Source organism: Microtus pennsylvanicus, chromosome 1 (genome assembly GCF_037038515.1).
Source record: "Microtus pennsylvanicus isolate mMicPen1 chromosome 1, mMicPen1.hap1, whole genome shotgun sequence".
NCBI classification, from domain to species: domain Eukaryota; kingdom Metazoa; phylum Chordata; class Mammalia; order Rodentia; family Cricetidae; genus Microtus; species Microtus pennsylvanicus.
The window spans coordinates 114037724-114051023 of record NC_134579.1 but is presented as its reverse complement, the minus strand read 5'-3'; the positions used below and the strand labels follow the sequence as shown (position 1 = coordinate 114051023).

The following is a 13300-nucleotide window of genomic DNA, read 5'->3' as shown; positions in this document are numbered from 1 at the left end:
GTAACTCCACTTCTAGGGGATACAATCCAGTGCCGCCTTCTGCCCTGCAAGGGCGCTGCATGTATGTGGTGCATTTCCATGCAGTGAGAATGCTCATACACAAGATAAAACAAATAATAAAAGGCTGAAGCTATAGGTCAATGGCAGAACTCATACCAGGCATGCAACGCCTAGGTTTAATCCACAGTCTCTCTCTCTGTCACACACACACACACACACACACACGAATGTGGCAGTCTTGCTGGAGTTTCCTCCAGGGAGGTAATGGGGTAATATGACTTTCTGCCAGAGCAAGGGTTCCTGGCCTCGGCACTGTTGGCTTTGGAGACTAAGGAATGCTTTGCTGTGGGGCTGTCCTGTATGTTCAGGAAGCTGCATAACACCCTACTCTCTGCCAGTAGCTCCCTGTCCCTAGCTGTGGCACACACACACACATTTCCTTATCATAATAGTGAGCTATGACACAACAGCTAAAGCTCTCTGCCGTCTACTCCTCTCCCTTGAGGGCCCTTGTAGTCACGGCAAACCCACTAGGCTTCCCAGCGTCTAGTTGGTTAGATGACACTTAAGGCAGAAGGTCGAGGGGCTGGGGCTACAGAGCAGCTTTTCATGGGCGGCACCGACTCCCATGCCCCTACCTGTTGTTTTGTTTCTAAAATGGGACCGATAAAAGTGGCTTCCTTTGTCGGGGATAACAAGGATGAAGGAGGTAGTGATATCAGCAAAATGCTCAGCAAAATATGGGTGGAAGGGGGTGCAGAGCTGAGGAGAGCCCTCCCCTCCCCGGCTGTATGTGTGTGGGGGCGGGGGCTCTGAGGTAACAAGGGCAAGTGTGTCACCTCTGGGGCCAAACAGGCTTCATTCCGATCCTGCAGTCCAGCTATAGCCTCATTTCCCACCTCCCCTAACAGGCCAGTTGAGCTCAGCCGTCAGAGTTATATTTGGGGTGACATTTCTGTGACTGCTATCCTTTATACCCCTATACCCTAACTGCATCAAATGCTTTATAGACCAGGTGGGAATCATACCAGAATCCTCTTCCAATCACCACAGGCCCTGGGCTTGTACCCACCTGCCCCAGCTCCCCTTGCCAAGGGCATAAGCCCAGGGCCCATGTGACCTCCCCACAGATAGGTAAACTGGGAGGGTGGATTGGCCCCCAGCTGTTGACCTTGCTTTGAACTTGTTTACTGCTGGTTAAGCTCAGGGAATGACATAATGTCCAAGCTCCCTGGACTAAATTTAGGCCCCGGGAAAATAATTTCCCCTGGGTGAGTTCCAGAGGCACCAGAATGCTCAGAGAACAGGCTGCTGTCTTGAGCCCTGGCACGCTGCAAACTGTACCATTGGCTCCATCTGAGCCCTCAGGCCTGGCTCTCAAGGAAGCCTCGAGCCTGGGCATGCCTCTGCCAGCAGACAGGCAGTGTGAATCTCCAGATCTCCTGTAACTGACTGTCTGGGGTGTGTTAAACCCTCCCCTCCTCCATCTGCAGAGCCTGGTGCATGCAGAAAACAAACTGGCCACAGAGGCAAATGCCACCGATAAGGCAGACTTTTTAGGTCGGTTACATATGTGTTTTGTTACAGCAAACAAATAGAATACAAAATTTTTCTTCTCTCCAAGAGGAATATCATGTAGCAGCCAAGGCTGGTCTTGAACTCCAGACTTCTACCTCCCAAATGCTAAGGTTACAAATATGCACTGCCAAACCACCAGGCGTGGTGGTGTGCGCCAAAAATACACAGAAACCCTGTCTTGAAAAAAACAAAAAAAATCCAAACAAATTTGCACTACTGCCATGCCCAAATTTTCTTCGTTTTCTTCTTTCTCTTCCTCCCCTTTTAATTTGAGTTAGGGTCTCACTAGCCTGGGCTAGCCTGGAGCTCACACAGATCCTCCTGCCTCTCTACCTCCTAGGCCTTAGGATTAAAAGTGCGCCACCCTGCCTGGCCCTCTAACTTTTTCTTTTTTAAAAAAAATTTATGTGTGAAAATGCTTGACCTATAGGTATGCATTTGTACCACGTGTGTGCATGATGCCCTGACAGACAGATTAGAAGAGGGAGTAAGATCCCCTAGAACTGGCATACCAATGATTGGGTGCTAGGAGAGCAAAGCAGCAGGTGCCTGAGCCTCTCGCCAGTCCCAGCTTCTCCTATGGAGTAACTTGAAATTCATGCCCAGACCTGGTGGTTCCCACACGTAATCCCGGCACTCAAGAGGCTGGAGCAGGAAGATCACAGACTTGAGACTAGCCTGTGCCCCACAGCTTCATTGCCAAACCTATCTCCAAAGAGAGAAAAGAAAGTAACGTAAAATGAACCACTTTTCCACTCTGGTGATGGTAAAGCTCAGCTGTAGGTATATATGCTTGGTCCATGAGAGAGCCCGGGTTCAACACCCAGGACCCGCCCCCCAAAAAAGAAAGAAAAAAGATTGAACTGAACTGTTTCTTTTCTTTTTTTTTTTCTTTCTTCCTTCCTTTTTTCTTTTTCTTTCTTTTTTTTTTTTTTTTGTGTGTGTGTGGGGGGGGGAGTTCAAGATGGGATTTCTCTGTATAGCCTTGGCTGTCCTGGAACTCACTTTGTAGACCAGGCTGGCCTTGAACTCACAGAGATCCGTCTGCCTCTGCCCCCAGTGCTGGGATTAAAGGCCTGCGCTAAACCATGTTTTTTAAAGATTTATTTATTATGTGTATATATAGTGTTCTGTCTGCATGTATGCCTGCAGGCCAAAAGAGGGCGCCAGATCGCATCACAGATGCTTGTGAGCCACTATGTGGTTGCTGGGAATTGAACTCAGGACCTCTGGAAGAGCAGCTAGTGCTCTTAACTGCTGAGCCATCTCTCCAGCCCCCAAACTGAACCAGTTCTAAGTGAAAAACAGTTCACCAGTGTCTAGAATATTCTGTCTCCTCGGTCCACAAAGAAACTGCGCATACTGTATAATCCCTCCCATGCCTTGCTCATAATGACCAGTTTGCTGCGTGCGTGCGTGCGTGCGCTGATGAGAGTGGACACATTACATAAAGAACGTGATGCGTCTTGTCTTCCACCCTGCTCTGCTGCTGTGGCTGCTGTGCTATATAATCCAGGCCAGCTGGCCTTGCCCTTCGGAGCCGACTAGTCTCCTGTCTCCACTTCCCATCTCTCTGTGTCACAGGAGTGCTGGTTTACAGACGTGTGCTGCTACACCCTGATTTTACGTGGATTCTGGGGAGCAAATCTGGATTTTTAGGCTTGTGTGTGACTAGTACCTTTACCTCCTGCCCCCAGCTGTCTCCTTGGCTCCCCTGTAAGGAAGACCACATTTTGTTTCTCCCTTTGGCTGTTCCCACTGTTGCTGTCATCTTTGGGAATAGTGCCACTGTGGCATTCATAGTCAAGACTCTGTTGAGTCTCTGGTTTTAGTTCTTTTGAAAATAGAATTTCTGGGTCGTGTGTTTAAGTTTTTGAGGAACTGCTGTTCATGTGGATTTTCAAGGCAAATCTAAGCCAGACGTTCAGGCCTGGGGCCTATAGTCACAACATTCAAGAGACTACAGGTGGAACCAGCCTGAGTTGTGCAGTGAGTTCTAGGCCAGCATATATAATAAATAAGTAGATGATCCTAAACTCTGAAAGAATCTCCAGGTTTACGGAGAGTTTGAGTCTGTGTCCTAGATAATCCACCAGTTATTTCCACCTGAAGTTAATTTGCAGTTGGGGAGGGCATGTTTTTGAGATAGGTTGTCACTACTGAGCCCAGACTGGCCTTGAACTCTTGCTTGCCCTGTCTCAGCCTTCCAAATGCTAGTTTTTTACACAGCCTTATGCCACTGGCCAGGGTGGCTATTGTTAACCTTGTATTTTTGGGGAGGCAGGGATCTTGGACAGGATCCCATGATTCACCAGAGGCAATGGCAGTGTTTGAACTTAGATCTGTCTCTAAACTTCATCACTCTGCATCCCGAGCTGTAAGTGGAGTGCGCCCCCTCCCCACCCCCGTTGCTGTAAGGAAGCCCAGCACAGGAACTCTGGCCAGCCATGGAAAGACGAGCTGCTGGTCTGGATAGGAACGGAGTGCCAGTAGGGCCTGGAGCTCCTACCCGCCCTGCATGCTAGCCGTCCTCACCCCCACCTGCCTCAGACTCGAGACAGCTGCAGAATCCAAACATGAGCTAAAAGAATAAGTACTATGGGCACAGTTCATGTTTGGATTTTGCTCTTTGTTATTCCTCTGCCTCAGAAAGTAAGCCGTGGTTGCTTAGTAGGCTTTTAAAACCAGGGTGAGGCTGGATGATGGTGGCACACGCCTTTAACCCCAGCACTCAGAAGGCAGAAACGGATGGCTCTCTGTTAAGTTGAGGCCAGCCTATTCTACAGACTAAGATCCAGGACAGCCAGGATACACAGAGAAATGGTATCTCGAAAAAATTTGAAGAAGGAGGAGGAGGAAAGAAGAAGAAGACATACTGTCTCAAAAAAATTTGGAGGCAAAGAAAACATAAGGCATAAAACCAGGGTAAGGGCTGGAGAGATGGCTCAGCAGTTAACGGTGATCTGAGTTCGATTCCCAGCACCCATGCTGGGCAGTTTGCGACTCCTGTAACTCTGGTTCTCAGGAATCCACCACCTGTAGCCTTTGCGTACTCCTTCACTGAGGTGCACAAGCCCTCTTCAATTAAACTTAAGTGCCAGGCACACGCCTTTCATCCCAGCACTCGGGAGGCAGAGGCAGAGGCAGGCAAATCTCTGTGAGTTCGAGGCCAGCCTGGTCTACAAGAGCTAGTTCCAGAACAGCTAGGGCTGTTACACAGAGAAACCCTGTCTCGAAAACCAAAATAAATAAATAAGTCAAATCTAAATTGATAAAGTCAGGGTAGTCTGTCGTTGTGGCCTTGTGTGAGCAGCTCAGGCTCAGGTGGGATTCTGCAGGCCCTCCTTTCCTTATTTCCAGAATATAGAGGCATGCACCACCGCTGCCCGGCACAGTTGATCTTAACTTTTTTCCTCTTTTTTCAATGGTTAGTTGTAAAAAGCGGCACGGGTCCAGTAGTGTCCAGACGGTACGCAAGCCGGGGGAACTAAGCTGGAGACTTAAAAACAGAGAGACGCGGGGGGGGGGGGGGGGGGGGGGAGTAAGACATGGGTCACTCTTGATACAAGAGTGCCACACTTTATTGTGCTCGGGGGCAGTTTATATAGGGATCCTTAGCCACGCCCAGCTCTCGAGATTTTTCAGCTGCAGACCTCATCAGAACCCACTCCCCAGCCATCAAGGTCTCGTGCTCAGAGCAGCTCTGGGCACAGGTGTTTTGCTCAGTTCACTCCAGCAGGCAAAGGGTCCCCATGTAAGCTGCCTCTGAGCACAATAAAGCGTGGCACTCTTGTATCAAGAGTGACCCGTGTCTCCGTGTCTGTGTGTGTGTGTATATGTGCGCGTGTGCATGCGTGCGTGTGTATGTGTGTGTGTGTGTGTGTTTAAGTCTCCAGCTTAGTTCCCGACTCGCTTACCATCTTGTAGCGGCACGGGCGCTACAGGACCATTCGACTGTTTACAAGTGAAGGCTCCCAGCGAGATCGGATTTTTACAGCTAGTCATTACTCTGGTCACAGGAGAAACGTCCTTAATTATGAAGAGGAATTTTAGGCTAGGGATTTAGTTCAGCTGGTGGGGTACTCACTTGGCCAAGCCTTCAGGAAGCGCTGGGTTTGATCCTCGGAACTGAATACACTATGGCAGTTCACACTTGTGGTCCCAGCATTCAGGAGGTGGAGTTCGCAGGACAGAAGTGCAAGGTTATTCTAACTACTTAGAGATTCGGGGCTGGTTAGGGGGCGGCAAGATGGCTCAGCAGGTGAAGGTGCTTGTCCCCGAGCCTGCCAACTTGAGCTCAGTCGCCAGAACTCACATGGTAGGAGATTCTATCAGGTTGTCCTCTGACCGCCGCATGCTCTCTGTGGCAAGTAAGCACATACAGTAAATAAACAAATGTTGGGGTTGGAGAGATGGCTCAGTGGTTAAGAGCACTGGCTGCTCTTCCAGAGGTCCTGAGTTCGATTCCCAGCAACCACATGGTGGCTGACAACCATCTGTAATGAGATCTGGCACCCTCCTCTGGCGTGCGGGCATACATGGAGGCAGAATGTTGTATAAATAAATAAATCTAAAAAAAAAAATAAATAAACAAATGTGGGGGGTTTGTTTCTTTTCTCCTTTTCTTTCTTTTTTTTCTTTTTTTAGATTAGAGGCTAGGAAAATGGCTCAGTGATTAAGAGTATGTGCTGCTCTTGCAGAGAACCCTGGTTTGGTTCCAAGCACCCCCTTGGTGGCTCAGAACCATCTGCAACTCCAATTCCAGGGGATTAGATGTTCCTCCCTGGCCACTGCAGGCAATGGGCACATATGAGGTGCACAGGCATAGGTGCAGGTACAGCACCCATCCGCATAAAAGAGAAATAACCCTTCGAAAAACACAAAAGCCTGCTGAAGTCTCTGTGGGAGCCAGGAGATGGTTGCTATGGTGCCTGGTGCCCAGCAGAGGGCACCAGACACTGGCAGCATTGCGTACAAAGTAGTCCTTCAGGCAGGGTAGGTATGCATGGAAGGAGGGTTGGAGACCCCCCCTGTGGCTTGGCTATTGATAACTGCCTTGCTACCCGATAAACGAAAAACTTCCCAAGTTAGCCCATCTAACTCTGGAAGTTCTCAGCCACAAAACTACCCAGATCCAGGTATTTTCGTATTTGGCGCATCTGGTGCTGCTTCTCATGCGTCTGAAAACAGCTTCTGTCGTCTTGCTCTTTGCTCAGATGCTTCTGATGAGCAGAATTCACAGTCTTCGATGGAAAACTCAATCAACAGCTCAGAAAAAGCGGAACGGCAGCCATCTGCAGAGTCGGGCTTGGCAGCAGAAACTTCGGCAGTCTCTCAGGTAGGTGGGGCGGAGCTAGGCTTCTCCATGGCCCACTAATGTCGAGCTGCTTCACTGTCGGACAGTTGGAACACTGCTTGTCCATTGGACAGCGGCTGGATGTGTTAGCCTCTGTCACCAGGGCCACCGTGCTAGGAGGGACTCGTGGTCCTGCCTCAGGAAGCCCCTGGGGTAGAGCATGCACACTCGTGTTCTAATCTCAGCTTGGTGACGGTATTTTTTGGGTCCATGAAAGTACCACCTCATCCCAGTGACCCCATGTCCTTTAAGGTTAAGGAAGATTCCATCTCAGAAACCCGAAGGCCAGATAGGTTCTTCTTTGGAATTTTGCTTCTGATCCAGCCCCCTGCTCAGATCCCCTCTGTGTTGTAACTGAACATAAACATCTCTTGGATTGTTCAGTGCAAAAATAAGACCCAGGGGCAGGAGGCAGATAGAATGGAGTCTCGTCCAGGTTCAAATCCAGCTCCAATCTGCTGGGTATGGAGGTGCAAGCCAGTAATCCCAGCTACCTGGGAAGTTGAGGCAGGAGAATCACAAGTTCAAAGCCAGCCTGGGAGACTTAATGAGAGCCCATACATCTCTGTCTGGCCTGCCCTGTGTCCTCGCTACCTAGAATAGGCCCAGATCTCTAAGAGGTACTATGTTAACCATGATGAAAAGGTGCTACTGGAGCAGTAAGAAGGCATTAGACCTAGAGAGGAGGTTGTCTCAAGTATAGCAGGATGTGGGAGGGGGGAGCTGGGTCTGAGGCTCAGCGGCACAGCACCTGCTAATCATGTGTGACGCCTCAGCTGCTATCCACAGCTGCATCACCGAGCCCCTGGGTGTCTGCCATTGCCAAGCCTCAATCTGTCAGCCGCCAATGAAGATTAGATGAGAAAATATGGGTAAGATACCCTGCCAGGGCCACTGTGGTGTGTTGACAGAAGAGGGGCTGGAGATACAGCTCAGGGGTTAAGAGCACTTACTGCTTGCAGAGGACCCAGGTTCCGTTGCCAGCACCCACATAGGAGCTCACGACCGTCTATCTCCAGTTCTAGGGGATCTGACAAAGGCACATGGTGTTCTTACATGCATGCATTCATACACACAAAATAAACAAATCAAGTTTAAAGTACCACTTCATTCCAGTGACCCCATGTCCTTTAAGGTTAAGGAAGATTCCATCTCAGAAACCTGAAGACCAGATAGGTTCTTCTTTGGAATTTTGCTTCTGATCCAGCCCCCTGCTCAGACCCCCTCTGTGTTGTAACTGAACATCAACATCTCTTGGATTGTTCAGTGCAAAAATAAGACCCAGGGGCAGGAGGTAGAATTTTTAAAAAGATGTTAGATTCAGAAGAAGCATCAGCTGTGTGTAACTCAGTGGTAGAGTACTTGCCTAGCATGTCCCATCATAAAAAAGGGGAAAGAAGAAAAATGTTCCTCGCTCTGGGGCCAGGACGACCCCTTTTTGCTGGCCTGAGTCTATTGTTCAATCTTCCTGAGAGCCCAGAGACTTTCCTCGTCTCTGTTTGATGTGGAGCAGCCCGAGCTGACTCACCCTGCTAGATCCTCCGCTCAGCAGAAGGCTGCTCCTTCAGACAGGACCCAACAGCCCTGGCAGCACCTTTGCCCACTTTGTCTTCTTATATCTGTGTCTCCCTTTAAAAAGCAAACCAGGAAGCCAGGTGTGGTGGCACGGGCCTTTAATCCCAGCACTTGGGAAGCAGAGGCAGGCTGATGGCTGTGAGTTCAATACTAGTCTAGTCTAGATATTGGGTTCCCAGCCAACTAGGACTGCATAGTGACACCCTGTCTCAAAGAAGCCGGAGGGTGAGCAACGAGATGACGCCACTGATCAAGGCACTGCGCCAGGCCTGATGACCTAAGTTCAAAATCTAGGACCCATGTAGTGGAAAGAGAAAAATGACTCCCTCAAGCTATCCTCTGACCTCTTTGCACATGTTGTTACATGCACACATGTCCATGTGCATGCCCAGTACATATAAAGAATGAATGTAATAAAACATTAAATTAAATTCCAAGGTAGTGAGGAAGAGAACCTGCTTCCCTGATGCCAAGCCTTGTCCGGAGTCCTCAGAGAACGCTCACTCAGCCTTCTGTTTGGTTCTGATGCCCAAACTGGTGCCTCTTTGACACAGTTAACACAGCACATGCTACAGACCAAGCCCTGTTCCAGGACTAGGGTGGCTCAGGCAGAGAAGTTTTATAGACAGACGCAGGACACTAAGCCTCTGTCTGGACAGATGGCGTGGGTTGATGCAGAGAAACATGAGAGGAGCCTGGGTGACTTGGGCTCTCTTTAGATTGAGAGGAATCTCCTGTACCTGAAGTTTGAGAACCATGAGCTCAGGAGAGTACAGGCTTCGAGGGGTGGGATGAATAGAAAGAGGGGGCTGTCCAGGCACAGGCTTTATTCCACGCCTGTGGTAACATGAAGACATCACAGAGGCCAGGGAGCGCCGTTTGGTCTCGGGTGATGGCTGAGGTCTGAGAGACCAGAGGTGACAGCTGGTGAGTGAATACCCTTTGGGGTGTCATAAGACTTCTGGGGAATTCAGTGACAAGGATGGACCCCTTTCCCCAGAATAATGTCCCTATGTCCACTCAGCATGAGCTCAGCATTTGCAGCAAGCCGGGTGCCTGTACCTGAGGGACAACAGTCCACACAGCACCTTCCGCTCCGGTGCTTACCTCCATGGTTACAGACAGGAAGACTAGTCACAAGGGAAACATGGTCTAGGCTTTGTGCAATCAAAGGCCAGGGGCTAAAAATACAGAGGGAACAGCCCGTGTCACGGTTCAGAGTAACAGTGGTCATAGAGTAGGTGGGTTTCACATGCTCTCCAAAGCATTTGGGTTTCAAGTTTGCCGTGTGTCTGGAACCTCCCCTCCCCCCAGGTAGAGCTCATGAGGTTGACAGAGCTAAGTAGTTTTCTCTTGCTTCCCTCTGGAGCCAGTCTGCTGTTCCACCGGTGTCCTAACTGCCCTCCCTGCTTATACTGACCCCAGTCCCTTCTCTTCTTCCCCCGAAGGATTTGGAAGGAGTGCCACCCTCTAAAAAGATGAAGCTGGAATGTTCTCAACAGAACTCTGAAGAGATGTAGATGCCCAATGGAACCCTTTGGTCCATGTTTCATGGCAGGTACATCAGCAGGCTTAATTCTAGAACGCTGCTCAAGCGATTCCTCTTGGGCGCGAACAGAACTAACGTTTCAAGTTTACTAAGTGCAAATCCAAGAAAAACCTAGAACGGTGGAACTTCTCAGACGCTGGCGAGCTCTGCTGTGAAGCAAAACACTCGAACCTTCAAGTGACTGTCCTTGGGAAGTGGGCCGACAGCTCAGGAGTGTCTGCACACTGTCTCGGAAGCCAAGATTACATTTGTGTTGCTGCTGTATCCCTGCCCCCACTTCTCTATTTAATGATATAAGCTATTTGAGGGTGGTACCAGTCAGGAATTTGCTTTTCGTAGGGGCTTTTTCACTCTTCAACCAATTCCTTCCGCTTTCTTTTTTTGTGCCTTGTACCCTAGAGGTTACCTCTGGCATGCTTCCTGGTTTTTGCATCTCTCCTGGCAAAGTGCCCATTCATTTTGGTTGGCTGCTGCCCCCTTCCTGTCTCTCTCCTCCCTGCCCCGAGACTGCTTCAGAGCAGGTGGGGTAGAGAACAGGAGATCAGGCACCTTCAGTGGCTCCTGGTTCAGGTGGGCAGTGTTTGGGCACACCCTGCACCCTACCTGGAGCCAGCCCCAACTCCCAGGGCCCCTAGGGCCCTAAGTCTCAGCCTCACTTCCCAAGGGCTGGCCTCCTTGGTTCAGGACACGCCCTCACCTCCTGGAGCCTTGGAGGCTAGGGGTTTGCAAGCCACAGTAGCCCAGATTGACATGCAAAGCCTTTAGATTCTTCTGGCACTTCCACCCTATCTCCCCCACTCTAGCCACCACTGGCACTGCTTTCTCCAGGCCCTCCAAGGACAGAATGGCTGACTGCGAGCTTGTCTCCTTAGGATAGTACAGGGCTGGGGAGGTTGGGAGCAGGCAGCAGGAATAGCTGGTGCTGAACTCTCCCACAGGACATTGCTTGGATTTCAAATCCATGGAAACCTGATGCCCTTCGTTCCTGTCCTCCCACACCCCAGATCCCAGGCAAGATGCTCCTGGCATCATGTTCTGACTCTCAGAGGCAACAGGTGGATGGAGTCTCGTTCCCAGCATGAGCTGTCAGCCTCCACTGGGGAGTGGACCTTAACAATTGGGCCTCAAAGGCCAAAACCAAGGCACCGAGGAACTGGGAAGATTTGCACACAGCCCCAGAAAGGAGCCACAGAGGCTCCCTCTTCCCCTGCCCTCAATTGCACCGAGACAGCTTTCTCTCACTCAGTGGAGACACCCCTTGGACGAGCTGCCCAACTGTTGAGTTCTGAGGCCTGGTTTGCTCTTAATTCCTCCACGGACCCCTCAGACCTGACGGCTTCCCCCCGCTTCTTTCTGCACTGGAGCACTGACTCCCTACGAGTTGTATGTTGGGGTGGGGGGAGCGGGGTGTTTGTTTTTGTTTTGTTTTTTGTTTTGTTTGCTAACTGGTGCATATTCAGGTACCACCTTGTGACGTGTGGATCTTTCTCCCAATCATCATGAGAAGTGTCTGCCAGGCTCCATTTTCTAAGAGTTTCTGAGGGGAGGAAAGCTCCAACTTCTTTTTCTGTTTTCAAGGGAGCTGTCTATTTCCTATACTCATGAAGAATCAAAATGTTCCTGAATTTTAAATACCTCATGCAAAAATATCTCCTGAAATAAGGGAAGAAAAAAAAAACTTTGAAATCTTAATGTTGAAGTTAGCAATGCTAAAATGTTTCTGTCTTAAAAAAGAAAATTCTTGTACTTAGCAATTTTGCCCCTCAGGCAGTCAGTTCTATGAAGAACTGTGTTCTGTGTCTTTGCTGGAAAGCAACCAGATGCACGACCTCCAACATATCTCAAGGTCAAGGCGGCTTTACCTCCAGATTCTAGAGCTAGGGCAACATTTTTCTTTTGCAGCAAAACTCCATTTTGGTGAAAGATGAATTTGGATATTTATTTCTTTTTCTGGGAAACAAGCGGTTACAACACACAGCTGAAGGAGAGCCCAGCACATGCATCCATGGAGCCAGCAGGGCGGCCAGGGCCACCTGCACCTCTTCTGTCCACTGCAGCCTCTCCGGACAGTCAAGAGGAGTTGACGCAGTTGAGGATGAAGACAACGACGAGGTCCACGGTACCGAGGCTGTATTAGTTTTTCTCTGAAGTGCCTGAAGGTAGGAATAGGCCGTTGATGGGGACCATTCGGGTGCCCCCGACGGCCACGCCAGGCAAAGAGCCAGCAGCCTTGCACTGCACGCTGGCCAGGAAAGCCTTCCACGCGGAGCGGTCAGACTGCAAAATCAATGTGCTTCCTTCCCCGCCACGGTCCTCTCTCCGGAGCCGATGGTCCCCATCCCCGAACCCCCGCCCTCATCCCCGCCACAGAATCTAAGACCTTTCATCTGGCCGAGCCAGGGGCTGGGGATCCTAAGCAAATGCCTTCCGTGGACATCAGGCCCCATGGCCTAAAGGGCTCCCAGGGCAAACATCCCCCAAAACTTGAAGGTGGGGGAATGGCGGCTACACATTCCACAAAGTGCTGGCACTTACACCCACAACCTGGAAGGCTATTGACCGGCTCCTAGAGGGTGGTGACTACCCATCAGACGGTGTCATGGTTTGGAATGTTAGTTATCGCCGAGGACCTGGTTAGAGATATAAAGACCTTTTTTTCACTGTTACCTTTTTTTCCCTCTCTTACAGTTTTTTTTTTTTTTTGGTGTGTTGTACAGCAGTATGATTTTTCTCTTATTTATTCCATCGGTAGATATTGTTTGTACAATGTACAATGGTTTCATTTCAGAAAATAAAAAAAAATTCAGATCATGAGTTCCGTGGCTTAACCTATTATAATAAAGAATAAAATCAGGTGCATAAAGAGAATGGATGCCTGCTCTGGCCGCTTCTGCACAAGTCTGGAACGTTCCTTGTAGGAGACTCTGCTGCCAGCCAGAGTTATGATAGCTGCCGTTATTAAACACCGGGTGGGTGCCAGGCCAGCCACTAGATACTCCTTTTTGTGGGTGTGTGTTGTCAATCACCTTCTGCACCAGAGTAGACAGCAGGGTTGTACCTTGTCCAGGTTATGCGGCCAGGGAGAGCTCCAATCTATGTCTATACCTTTGAGCCAGGACTGGGCAGGCTGAGGCAGGGTGATTGCTGAGAGTTCAAGGCCTGCGCTACTTAGTGAATAGCAAGCTAGCCAGGGCTACATAGCAGACCCAGCTCCTGGGCTCAGTCCTCAGCACCAGGTAAAA

The 13300-nt window shown here is 49.8% G+C and overlaps 1 protein-coding gene across 2 annotated transcripts in view; it reads left to right on the top strand.

The window, feature by feature from the left end:
- Bcl7a (BAF chromatin remodeling complex subunit BCL7A) overlaps positions 1–12869 on the top strand; it is a 35972-nt gene extending 23103 nt beyond the window's left edge. For both annotated transcript variants that reach the window (XM_075979364.1, XM_075979373.1), the window contains exons 6-7: positions 6795–6916; positions 9958–12869. In XM_075979364.1, coding sequence (XP_075835479.1) covers positions 6795–6916; positions 9958–10029 — 194 coding nt within the window. In that variant the 3' untranslated portion in view covers positions 10030–12869. The remainder of the gene's footprint in view (positions 1–6794; positions 6917–9957) is intronic.
- The last annotated feature ends 431 nt before the right edge of the window (positions 12870–13300 follow it).